Here is a 13,846-nt window from a genome sequence, read left to right as displayed (position 1 = left end):
TATATTGCTACATTTAACCCATTCTGACCGGGCACCCATTTTGGTGTTGGCATCATGTTATGCTTTAGCTATTGAAAAATAGCAGATCTACAAGCTCATATCGCGCCACCGAGTGGCGCGATACGAGCTTGTAGGTCTGCTATTTTTGAAAAATTCGAAGAACGACTGACATTTTTAGAATCTGATCTCAGGTCAGAATGGGTTCATCAGACCAGTGTGTCCCCAGTGGAAACCTGGTATGAATCTGATCTCAGGTCAGAATGGGTTAAAGCCTTAAGCCTTAATTAATTGCTTATATTGATTATTATTTGCCGGGAAATGAACATTACATTACGCCCATGACTAAAGCAACATGGAAAACCCTGTTGACAAAGCAAATCACGTGTTTGTGGAGGGAAAGACCGGCTATTTGAATGCATTGATGACTGACTGCCAACAGGGGGAGCAAGCGTGCACTCTGCTGAGTATGTCATCTGTTGCTATGGAGACAGGCCCTGCAGCTTATCCATCTTCAGTTACTACTCTGCACCACATGCAGTGGTAGACACATTAATATTGACACACGCACGCACGCAGAATACAAGTGTGCATAAAATATATTATCTTGGCGTTTGGCTCTGCTGCAATTTGCTTGGCACAATTAAACACCATCATTAAACTTAAAGAGGGAGATAGATATACATTAACAACCCCCCATGGGGAACATATATGTGTGTGTGTGTGTGTGTGTGTGTGTGTGTGTGTGTGTGTGTGTGTGTGTGTGTGTGTGTGTGTGTGTGTGTGTGTGTGTGTGTGCGCGCGCGCCACATCAGCGAATGACATGTGGGTCTTGCAAACACTGTATACACCCACATAGTAATGCAGCATATTAACCCCTCAGATACATTTATGTCCCTTGAGCATAGCATGAACCCGCTCGAGTATATCTGACTGAACCAACTCTGCAAGCTAGGCATCATTTAATTAATTTGTGAAATTAATGAGATTAACATTTTGAACGCAATTAATCCATGCTTGGATGACTCGCCCCATACATCCCGTAATCCCATCGACTCTATCGGCACTAGATTATAGCCCTATCTGGATGGCAATAACCATTATTGCCATAAAAGGCTGCACAATTTACACAGGCAGAGGCTCAAATCACATACTGTAGCGGGGTGAGATATACAGTATGTTACAAATGATTGTTTTTCTCATTCCCAATACAGAGGGACCTTCTGTAACAATTATTTGTCTTTACATTTTCTTTTCACAATTTAGAAAACTAGCTATTTTCGCTGTAAAAGTGTACCTTGAGATTTTGACCATGGGTCATCGCCATGCTGGCTTGTGGTGGAAATCTTTGTCAAAATAGATTTTGTTTTGCCACGGACATGAGTGGACAATAATATTTCCAGAAACGCATAAAAACCTAGGCCTGAATGACTTAAATTAGTGTCATACTGTACATATTCTGAAGAAACCTGGAGATTGACATTCATTAATTGGGTCTTATGACCAAAGGGCTATATCCCTTACCACTTATCCTTAAACTTATTTCCCATTTTTTACTATTTTGAAAAACTTTTTAAATAGTTCAAATAGCCAATCTACAAGCTCACAAAGTGTTGATGTAGATCGGCTAGTTGAACTATTTTAAAATGTTTTTCAAAATACAAAAAATGGCTAAAATTTAGGGATATGGGGTAAGGGGTGCCACAAAATATAGCTGCACATCTTTGCTACGGACACATTTGTCTGTGTACGGACATATTGATGACTCCTGATTTTGACTTGCCCAACAACTGGCAACTGGCATAAAGCTCAGACTGTACTTTATCCTTACAGTGAGAATACTGTACCTTTGTGTCGAGGACAGACATGATTCTGTCTTTGGCTTCCCTCACGTTCTCCCGCTTTCCACACACCTTGATATGGGGGTCTGCAGGAGAGGAGAGGTAAAAGGGGGACGAGGTTAAACAATGTCTTATCATTTGAAGTGTGTGTGCACTGCATGAGAAAAAATAAAGATTAAGTGAAGTGAGAGACTGAGATTGTCAGACACAGCAGTACTCCTTGACTGAATCTGCCCGGTGAGCCACAAATTACATATTTTCAACTGAAAAAAAAGATCTGATGCCACAAAGTATATGAAGTCAGGTTTACGGGAAAAGATGAAAGTCCTGTTTTGTCTGTTACACCACTGAACATGTTGCTAAGTAGTATCACTCGCCAACAGAAATACAACACAGAGCAGCTGTCTAATGTTGTCTAGTGCTGGGAAAACAGCACTGTTAATTATTTGGCTTCTGACAAAACAAAGATGAGTCATCACATCATCATCACCTGTGACACTAACAGCTGGGCTGCCAATACAATATAGAAGGCTTACAATCAAGAGGCATTTTAACCGCACCCATTATCGCCACCACAATGTCTGCTTATTATAAGCAACATTGTGCTTTTTCTGTAAAGCTGCGGGTTGTGGGTTTCTGGGCTTGTTTGCAAAGTGTAGTTGCTTATTTGGGATTGTTTCCTACTGTTGTTTAAACCAGTGGTTCACAAACATTTCCATGTCAAGGACCCCCCAAAAATATGCATTTTTCTACGGACAAATAGCTGTTGCATATATGAAACAAGCCTCATGCATTTAATCAAGGTTTCTGTCATGTGTCTAGTGGTCGCCTATGAGGTTAAAAGCACAATGTCACTATACAGTATACTGGAGATTCTCTTACCGCCTGAACTTCCCTGAAGCAGCCTGTCCTTCACCAAGGAGAGTCAGATCCTGACTGAGGCAGAGTGAGTGAGTGTTTGTATTGCAGCCTCACCTAGCTGGTCTGCACAGGTGTTGTCATATCACTTTGATTGAGCATGTAAATTGGTAGGGGTGTAACGATACCTTTTAGCAGTGATACAATACGTATCACGATACATGGTTGACGATACAATACATGGACGATATTGGTTCATTATGGCAATACAATACGATGCAATGATTTAAAATAAACATGTGGATAGTGCATTGCAAAACGATACGAAGTCAATGTTGCTGTTTACATTTCAATACACGATTTTTTTTCTTATTATTATCCCATGATTTTGCAACCCATTTTTTCACCCAGTGTCAATTATCTAATGTAATCCTGGGCGCTACACTTCCTCTGCCAACCTGGGGGGGGGGGCAGCGGACTGACCTCATGCTTCCTTCTATGCATGAGGAGTCAACATGACAGGGGGTAGTTTCCCTGGCCAGACGTAGCGCGTGGAAGGAACACGTTATTCCGACCAGATCCTTTCCCCTCCATCAGGCGCCCCGACTGGCCAGGGAGAGGCAGTTTAGAGACCAGGATTACTGCATGTTTTTGAGGATAACAACCCTCACAAAAATCTCTCCTATGAAACAAGCCTAGTGATTTCTTGGGTTGTAAATCCTCTTGGCAGACCTTGCATTGAACTACTACTTTCCAGTGCCTTTTTCTGCAAACTGTCAATAAAGTATTCAATCAAATAATCACAAAATCAAAAAATGGGGCAGGGGTTAAAAGTGCACATGTGGCCCATAGAGCATAGCAGTGGGCGTGGTTGAAAAATCCATTGGAGTGGTTGAAAAAGCCATTGAAAATTAGAATAATTGATATTATTTTTGTAAATCTCTATGGGAAAAATGAATTGGAGAGTTTTCAGTGGGCCCAGACCCAGTCAGTTCTTTTGGGCTTGTTTTCATACTGTACATCTGGTTGCTTATTTCTCTCGAAACATCTGGCAACACTGCAGGGCACTGAGATGCACTTGAACACATCTTGTGTGTCTTTATGGAGATGGAAGCAGATTTGACAGTTTAACATCCTGGCTGATAAGCCGATCTGACACTTTAACATCATGGCTGATAAGATTGCTGAGAGACTTGAGGATGGATCATTGAACTGATGACTTACTGTATAAACATGCCATATATCAACCGTAAACGCAATATTGGTAAGATCACTGTCAGCGAAATATCCTGATTTATAACAATTATTTTATAATAAAGTTTGAATGTGAAGCTGAAAAGGCTTTTTGTAATAATTGAAGGCTGAGAATTCAATCTTCTGGGGAAGCTTTTAACAGGGTGGAAAACAAGTTGAAAAATGATAAGCAAAGAAAATGTTACATCTTTGTAAGTAACATTTAAGTTGTTTATAATGAATTACTAATGTGCACCAGTAGGCCTAATACGATAAATCAGGTAATACGAATGCACTGTTTTGTTTAAGTCTGAACACAGTCACAGTTTCCGTGCAGAGACTTGTATTACGATATGGATTCGGTATCCATTGCTGCAGTTTCTGGCCATACTAAGTGCTGCTACTGACATAGTATGACTTCAAACAACAGCACATGATGCATTAGCATCATATCCGACGATGTCTTCATACTACCTGCAGTATAATTCCTACACTGGCTTCTCCAGACCTTAAGGAACTTTGATTCACAAACAAAGGTCCACTGACCTCCTGGGGTCTAGAAGTGTGACGTTTTAAACATTTCTTGTATGTGCTGCTGCACTAGCCAGATTTCTGCACCTGTTAAAACACACGCAGCATTGGTCTCTCTCTCTATATACAAACAGATCAGTTCTGAATGTTTTCTGTGGGAATATCATAACCATGCCCTTGGGGCCGATACTGGCCTATCTGCAGAATTTCCACATCAATAAAATAACCGAACTGAATTATGATCTTGACCCCTTGTGACAGCAACCAATCAATGACGTTACAAATTGACAGTGCATGGGATAGCCACAGTAGTATTTACAGTGACATTTCCCAGTCCACTCCATGCAAAGGCAGTCCACCTGCAAATGTTTGAATTAAGACAGTACTTTTGTTGTTAAAGCTCTCTATACTTAAAAAATACCTGTCATACTATTTTCTTTAGATGAAATGTACTACATTTCACTATTTCACTTTCACAGCCTAACAAGTGGCAACATCACTTGCGGAATAAGAATTGATAGCTCTTGACTGAGACGAATTCCGTTTGAATCAGAGAGAGAGGGAGAGAGAGAGATGGAGGGAAGGGGTGATTATAATTCAGTGAAAGGAGGGCATGTGAGTTAGTGTGATTGATCAGGGCTGAGCAGTATAGATTTATATTAAAGGGAGCAATAGTTGCAGAGTAAAGAGGGGAGAGAGGGATAGAAAGAGAGAACAAAAACATGGCATGAGGCAGATGCTGGAATGTGAAAGTGGGACAGAAGTTAAAATAATTTCACCAAATGTGACATCAGCTATGTGCATTTGTCAACAAATTGCAGTGGATCACTGGATGCACCGCGACAGTAATTGCTGCTTTTATGTCTGGTGACTCATTAAAGTCTGCCACAAACCAATCTAGCTGCAGCAGAGTAGAAGCACAATCAGACAGACAGCCAGTCAGTGGGTAGAGCACATAGCAACACTGGGTTAAAAATGTCCCAAGATAATGGCTCTGAATTTGCCTAGATAAAAGATAGAGAAAGTTGTCTTTCACTCATCTCAGAACCTCCTTGTCTGTCACATTGCATTACAGTAAAGCATGTCACAAGCTCTGTCTATTCAACTTTCCCTTTCTTTGTCAACTGTGTGTATATATGATCCTGTGTATGCCTGGCCGTGTGTGTTCACTTTCTGCTGTACAATACACATAAAATCCTCCAACGCAGGAAGTGAAAATAAATTACACCAAAATTACCAGATCTCACTTTGCAACTGAGGCTGTGATAATAGTGATATCCCAATTTGTAAACATATTAAAGGAGCATGCAGTAGACTGTGCGAGAAGTACAGGTACTAATTATTTGAGTAAACTCCACTTACGGGCATTACCCCTTTGGCCTCCGAAAACTGCAGCTAAAATAACCAAACACTGCATACCTAAACCATCCACGGCTAACATGAGCCCTGTAGTGTGTCTGTGTAGCGGCAGATAAGTGTGCTGCATCTGGCGCCATCCCATGTCAGACCCCTAGAGGACACATACGCACAATGCAGACACAAACATAAACACACAGACACACACACGCGGCCCTCATCCGCCTTGCCATCTGTAGCAGGAAGTCAGTTAAGCCTCCTTCCAGGAATGCTCCTCCTGCACACGCAGGTCGAGCATCTCAGATTTACAGTACTGCCCTCAAACTAAACTCACTCCCAACACATTTATTGTTACAATGTAACCAGGACCTTAGAGAACCCCCATTGTTGCCTGTTGGGGCTTTTTGTGAGCTTGGGAGGGGAAAAAGTAAAGTGCCAGAAAAAAAGATATGGAAGATGGAAAACAAATACCGGTAAAATAAAAGACCTGGCTAGCTAAAGTCCCCTCGTTGTGAGAGACATCCTCAATTTATTTCAGTTTTTGTTTTTTCACTGTATCATGCACAATATCCCACATCAAAGATACACTCGCAACCTCCCCCCCAAAATACAAAACATAAAACAAAACAAGCTATTCTCCATAGGGCAGCAAAATGAAAGGGACAGCATTTGATCCAAGCCCAGTCCCCCTTCAGAGAGCAGTGAGTTGGGTTGGCTCGGTTATGGAATGCCGTTGCTGGGAAGTGTGTTTAGAAGCCCCAGTGCTCTGTATTTTATGGGCAGAGGGGACTGTTTGAGCTGCAGAGTCTCAGGCTAACTGCAGTGGATGCTAGTTACAGTGACACTTGGGGGCTGGGCCTCCTACAAGAGAAACCCTGAGAGAGGAACAACAGGCCTTCAGCATGTACGGTAAGAACCTAAAGAATACATTTATTTAAAAGAGCTCTGACGAATCCAAACAGTGTCATCACAAGAGGGGTGGGTGCCATCTGAGATGGGAAAACAACAAGGAGAGAGAGAGAACAGCACGAGCGCAGACAGGGACCCTTTAGGAGGCACAGCATTTGTTCCAGGAAATGTTTCCAAACATACAGCTGTTGCTGAAGACAACACAAAGTCCTACACTTCCTCCTGCGGTGCCCGTAATGCCCATCAGGGGGCGTCTGACCCCTCCAGAGCCCCCATTCTTTTTTAACCTGACCACCACATCTGGTAAACATTAGCCAAGCTAAACGAGTGTTGCAGAGTCGTGATGTAGAACACCCCCGCATTTTTGAAGTGGACTGTGCCATGTGCGCTCTCATTAGATGATTGATTGTGGAATAGAAAATGAACACCTTCAGTCTTAATTTGGCACACGCATCCATGAACACAAACAATAACAAGGTGGACACGCAGCTGCCGGGAGAAAGCTTTCAGTCGCACGACTTGGTCATTTTCACTTGACAGAAAAGGAACTGATTGACCCTCATCTCCGTACTGGCAATGCTAAAGTATTTTTCCAGCGAAGGCTTACATCCGAAAATACCACACAAATGCAGGGAATTAAATCCATTTGGCCGGGCAATTCTCATTCAAAACATCTGCGGGAATGTTGTTAAAACGGAACTGGCTAAAATCCAGTACAAGAAGGCCATTTTGTAATTGTTCAATATTTGGTGGCTCTGTGTCAATGGTTGGGATGGAATATCATTACTGAAGATTACATTTACCTTTAAACCTTTTGCAGGGTCTTAAAAATGCCATTATAGTACTTTTGCTTAATCTACAAAATACTGAAAATAGGTACATACATCATGGTGGCAATTTTGCTCTCATTTCCTATACCCTGTCAGGGCGAGTTTTTTCTCCCCTGCCGAATGTGAAAGAGCTAAATGTATGCGTGAATATGGTAAATGACTGTCAATGCTATTGCTGCATGAGAGTAACATTGTAATATAGCTATTAAAATGTGTTAAGTCATAGCAAGGGATTATCTTTACAAATAAAAGGTATTCATTTCACAACCGAAACGTTGCTCTAGTCCAAATAAAACGTTCTCTTGGAACAGCAAGTGGCAGTGTGCGGGTCTGTTGTCTTGTTCTGCCTTATCAACACCTACGCACCTGCTTGAAATGGAACTGGGTAAGCGGAAGTCTCTTTTTCACTACTATTCTTCAACCTGCCATTGGAAAATAGCACCGGTACATACTGTAGTAGCCTTTACTAGCCTATGCCAAATCGTTTATTCTGAATGTGTAACACGAGCCTGGCCTGTGTACTGGCGATATGGCTCTTATATGAGAAATTGCTTGACAGAATATGGATGGATGATGGTCTACTCTGGAGGCACAGAACTGGCCTTATCATACCCGAGCAGGTGACACTGCAGGCGATACATGCAGCAGAGAGCCTGGCACTTGATAGAGTGTAGACGTGTATGGCAAGAGAGGATACAGTACACACATAAGAATCCCCCTCACATCTGCACCTATCCTATGGAGTGCGGCCTGCACTCCATAGGAAAACACAATCAAAACAAGGCAAAATAACGCCTGTAAAGATTACATAAGGTAACTCAAAATAATCCATTATCCCCCCTCGCTGACGAAACAGCTGCTTCAAGGGTAGATCGTGGCGATAGCGCAAAGCAGATGTGCCGTAGTGTTGTGATAAGCAGTGTACGAGCGATGAGTCTGCAAAGGAACATGCATCTCTTTTCAGTGTTGTCTCTACTGACATATTCATGTTTGTATTGACAGAAGAACATAATACATGAATATATTATTGTTTGTCAAAGGGATAAAAAAAGGTGCCAATATCTATTGTGGTCGTTTGAGGGCAAATGTGTGTGTAAACAGAGTTCTAGATAATGTGCCTGCCTACTAGCAATTTAGATTCTGACACCAGGTGTATAGCTTGTCCAATCACTCCTTCCAAACATCAAGGTTCATTATTGGCTGTAAGAGAGAATATTGTCGGTTTGAAAATATTGTATTGGAGCTTGTGACTGAATCTCATAACTCCATTAGATTCAATGGAACATTTTCATCTCTTATTTTTTACGATTTTGGAAATACATCAGCGACAATGTGCTTTCTCCTTACCTCTGTTTCCCACCCTCCCTCCCTCCCTCTCTCTCTTTTCCTACTCTCATCCCATGACCCCAGGTTGTTACGGACCACATGGTCACATCCACATGTGTTCCTTCTCTGGAACGCAAAAGAATGCAGCACACACATTCGCCTGTAAGATAACTGCAAGTGATTAGCTAACATTCTTCCCCTCCGCTGCTCTCGGTTTACGCAAGACGGAGAGAGTCTTGGCGGCCAACAAATCATAGGTCACAATTTTAAATAGTCTCACTCACACACGGAACAGCATCGCCCCGTGGAGGTTTACAGGTTTTGTGAATGAACACATAGTTGGTGGGGGGGCGGGTAGCTGCTTGGTGATGCTGCTCTAGGTGGAGATGTGTGGTTGACTGCTTTTGAGACGAAAACTAGCGAACAAAATTCCAAAGCGTGCTTGTCAACTTTCTGGTATGGATCCAGGAAGTTACATAACACAACTGGATTCCACATGTGGTTCGAGAAAGCCATATTGGCAATTCTCCTGGGGACAACAACACGGGTGCGGGCACAGCTACAACGACCCCCCCTCCCGGAAGAGCCTTAAATAGCTTCAATAGTATTTTATTGGGAGAAGAATGCTGAAACAACCAACTTGGCTATTAAGTACACAAGTCAAGAAATTCCAACAACTCCCACAGCCCACTACCCCCCCCCCCCCCCAAGTTAACCCCCAGAGAGAATCACAAGCGCAGATAAAATTACTGAACCAGTGAGGAATGAGAAGCATGCAAGCTTTTTCATCTTCATAAACATTCAAACATTTTCGGTGAACATTTAGAGGTGAATGCTACGTCCTTGCTGTTGCTAATTACGTCAATGAGAACATTCTTCTGGTTAAAATAAGTAACACAGGTTCTTAATCATTAAACTGACTCAGACAGACAGTGTACCAACAACACTAAGTTGCTCGAGATTCACTTTGTCTTTCTTTTCCTTTTTTTTAAGGAATTATTGCCACATCTTTCCCCAGACCAAGTACTTGTCTTGTGTACTGTGAAGTGAAGCGAGACACACTGTAGTCAAATGCAGGCTATACAGAAATGCACAATCCCTATGCTTTTTAGACCCGTTGTTGACCCGTCTGTCCAGCATCAAATGCTCATTGCTGGATGAAAGAGAACTTTCTCAAGCTAAATGAGGACAAAACAGAAGTTCTCATAATTGGTCCTATAGTGAGCAGAATGAATCAATATTAAGTAGACACTTGGTAACCTGACTGTAGAAAGTAACCATACAGTAAAGAACTCGATTGATCGATTCTGAATTGAATTTGAATACACACATTAATCATGTTACCAAGATTGCCTTTTTTCTTGCGCGAATTAGAGCCTATCCGTCGTTGGACGATGCAAAAACGCTAATCCACGCCAATCCATTGTTTTCTCTCGGCTCGATTACTGCAACGCACTTTTTTCTGGCCTGCCAAAGAAAACAACTGACAGATTACAACTTGTTCAAAATGTTTTAACTAAAACTAAGATGAGAGAACAGGTCCTCCACTGCTGGCCTGCTCGATGAGCCGAAAAAAAATGGAAACTAAAAAACACGGTGAAGCATGGAATAAACTCCCACTATAGACAGATAGACCCTGACGAAGACCTTTTGCTCGAAACGCGTAGGTCCTGTTATTTATATGCCTTGCTCATCATCAAATAAACCATTACATTTTTCACCAAAGACGGAGTACCTTGGATTATTTTCTTTTCAAGTCTGCAATTCACATTTTGACAAGCAGTACAACTTGGAGGAAGGATACCTTTTGTCTATATGGTTTTACCTGCATGCAGCCACTAACAGATCCCTGCAGCGCTTCCATTCCTCTATACCTTCGACAGGCAGCCTCTATAGACATATTTAAAGCAAGACCTATTTCTACACTCTTGCTTTTAGTTGAGCTTTTAAAATCCTTGTTATTCATGTCCTCACTGTATTGCCTTATTCACTGCTATTATTTTAATGTTGTTTTATGCCTTTGCTTTTTTTTCTTCCCTTTATTGCTTTGTAAAGCAATTTAGTTTTATTATTATGCAAATTTAGATCACTGCCTATAACTATATTAGAGCAAGAAAATGTTCACCTTTTTTGGACTTGGCTCCAATCTTCAATTTGGAGGGCCATGCAATCTGCGTTTTGGTCTCATCCATGACCTGGAATAAAGAAGGGGCATTATTAGTCATTGGTTGCAGTTACTTGCAGTGCAAATGTACCATTCCACTGCAAATTATTTGGTTTTAAACACAGGTTATGTGACATTTAAGCAATGTATTAACACATACGATTACTGAAAATGGCTTCTAATTGAACATACTTGATAACATTTTGTTAATTGGATTACCAATCCTCCCACATGGCACCCAACATATCACCCAAAAATAAGCTCTGCAGAAATGGCAGACTAGATTAGCTAGTGGCATGACAGATGACAGATCTTTTTTGGTATAATTCCACTATTCCAGTGTCTACCTGTACTGTACAACAGTTAAGTTTCCCAAGAGGGAAAGTTATGTTAAGTGCATTATTGGCAAGCATCACACACTGCTCAATTTGATCCAGACGTTAACGTTATCACCGGGCTGTCAACCTGTCAACCATATGTAGTTGTAAATGACACGCCTACAGTTATCAAGACAGGCTTAGTGTAGTACAGATGTGGCTTAAAAAACAAGTGGATATATAGTAACTATGAAGCCAAAGCTTTCATTAGATGTATTAATAGGTGATAATGCCAACAACTGCAGTCTAACAACATCAACCCTAGCTAGTGTTGCTATTCTGGGCGCATCACAATAGTGAAAGTGTGTTGAAAATTGCAACATGTTCTGAACCTGTAGATTGGCCATTTTGGGCAGAGATTTGGTAAACAGGGAAAAAGGAAGACCCTTTGGGGTAGGGTTTAAGCCATTTAAACATTACACCTCACCACAACTCCCAGCAATGTAATAATACGGCATATGAATAAATTGAGTGCTTCGTGATAGTTAAGCATTGGACAGTGTTAATCATAAGCCTGCCCTGCGGTGAATCTTCCATGTCTGCGTGTGGCTTTGGCTTTGTCTAAACTGTGGACAATGCCTCATTGCTTCTACCAGGACACCGAAACCCCTCACACTATGCTGTCTTTGGAGCATGGCTATGAAATACAGTCTTCAGCCATCAGTGATTATATACAAAAGGCTTTGCTCTGAAAACACATACGGGCAAAATAGGGTGCAGGTCAGCCGTGTAATGCAAGGAGACCCAGAGAAGTCAAAGTGTTGGAGAAAGGTTTCAGTCCAGTTCAAACATGCTTTCTAACACAAGCTTATATAATGCATCCAGACATTGTTTTATTTCTCCTAGACACCCCCAACCCCATCCTGTTCCCCGCAAAAAAAGGAAACCTGAAAAATCCACTGAGTCCACTTGGCTTTGGCACACGTGAAAAGTGTCAGCAGCGATCAACGAGAGAACCCTTTGACAAGTCTACTCGTCGTAACCAGGAGCATATGCTCAAAGGTTAAAAATACAAGGGGCAGCAGTGTGCGCAGTGCACGCACACACTCAAGACCGTTTGATCAAAAGCCCTTGTCCAACAGGACGAGGGCATTCTGTTCAGTGGTTCTACTATAGACCCCCCTCCTATCGTTTTCTCCATCACCAGACTCGCCCAGGTCCGGCGTACCGAACGCTGAGCTGGAATCAACCAGACTGAGCCCCTAGGGAACATCAGCTGTCTGTTCTGCCTTACCAACTTGTAAAAACTGACTCAAGTGATTACTATTACTTGCATTGAGACGTGTTGGAACTTGGGCTTGTTGTTGGTCTCTAGTCTCATCTTACTGCATTAGCAGAACATTTAGCTGATTTGAAGACGCATCTTTTTCATGATAACAGTTGATTGAGTAATCACATAACTCGTCGTCATGTTTCAAGTAAATGTATTACAACAAATCATTCTTGAAACCAGCTAAATAGTTAGCCAACGCAGACTATTTAACACAACAATATCTTTCAAGTCTGAATGCAAATTATAATATTATTAAGCTGTTATTCAAATCCCCTCTAATTCAAGAACAAGTCAGGCCTCCCAGAAAATAAATCCAGATGGATCTGTCCTTGTCCTTCACTTTCCTTGTTTTCACAGAGGTCCTATCGTGCTTGTTTATTTTAACGCATACCAGGGGTTCATGTTTTTAGGGTGGAGGAGAAATGAGAGGTCTGGCCATCTCAGCCACGTGAGCTGAGGGACCCTAGGTCCACTTTAGCCCCAATATATGAGCTGTGGCCGCTGCTTAAGTAACCCCAGGAGTCCAAAGTGTTATGCAAGTAGTCACGTAAAACTCACATGGGCGAATATGACCGAGAGAGACACTGTGCTAACTGCTAACAGCAGCAGTGAGCTTTCTCTACCAAAAAGGCTTGCCTATATGTGCATTGTGCATAGTTGAAACGCATGTCTGTGTAAGTCTAAGTTTGTTTTTGAAATGTCAGTACTCTCTGGTAGACAAATATACAGACAGTGTACATTCATACTGTACACACACAACACACATACAAACATACCGATTTGCACTCCAATCTAAAAAAGCATAGACATGCAGTGTTACAGAAATCCACAATTGCCACAGACTTTATAGACTGTATTGGCACTATTACAAAAAGCAAAAGTGTTTCACATTAATATTAGTCTTGGCTTGTGGATATGAAATTAAGGCAAAAGCAACCACATCAGTCAAGACAACACCCTGTATTCCGTGCGGAATCGATGCATGAATCACCAAGGGAAATGCCTAAATTCCTCCACATGTGCCTCTGGAAGTGCCCTGATGCGTTTGGTATCCCCTGCAACTCATTCTGACAGGTGGAGCTCCTGTGGGGCTGAAAGCTGGTCTGGACGACCTCATCTGTGCCTACAGTATAGCTAAACTTCTCTCTCTC

The 13,846-nt window shown here is 41.9% G+C and overlaps 1 protein-coding gene across 4 annotated transcripts in view; it reads right to left on the bottom strand.

Annotated features, from left to right (window-relative positions):
- The window catches only part of bicc1a (BicC family RNA binding protein 1a), an 82,553-nt gene that overhangs the window by 38,815 nt on the left and 29,892 nt on the right, over positions 1-13,846 (bottom strand). For all 4 annotated transcript variants that reach the window (XM_080781299.1, XM_080781301.1, XM_080781300.1 and 1 more), the window contains exons 3-4: positions 11,007-11,076; positions 1,845-1,924 (exon numbers count right to left, since the gene is read on the bottom strand). In XM_080781299.1, coding sequence (XP_080637425.1) covers positions 1,845-1,924; positions 11,007-11,076 — 150 coding nt within the window. The remainder of the gene's footprint in view (positions 1-1,844; positions 1,925-11,006; positions 11,077-13,846) is intronic.

This window comes from Protomyctophum bolini (genome assembly GCF_963924005.1).
Source record: "Protomyctophum bolini genome assembly, chromosome: 14".
NCBI lineage: Eukaryota > Metazoa > Chordata > Actinopteri > Myctophiformes > Myctophidae > Protomyctophum > Protomyctophum bolini.
Note: the sequence above shows the minus strand (reverse complement) of the source record. Positions and strands in the feature narration are given on the sequence as shown.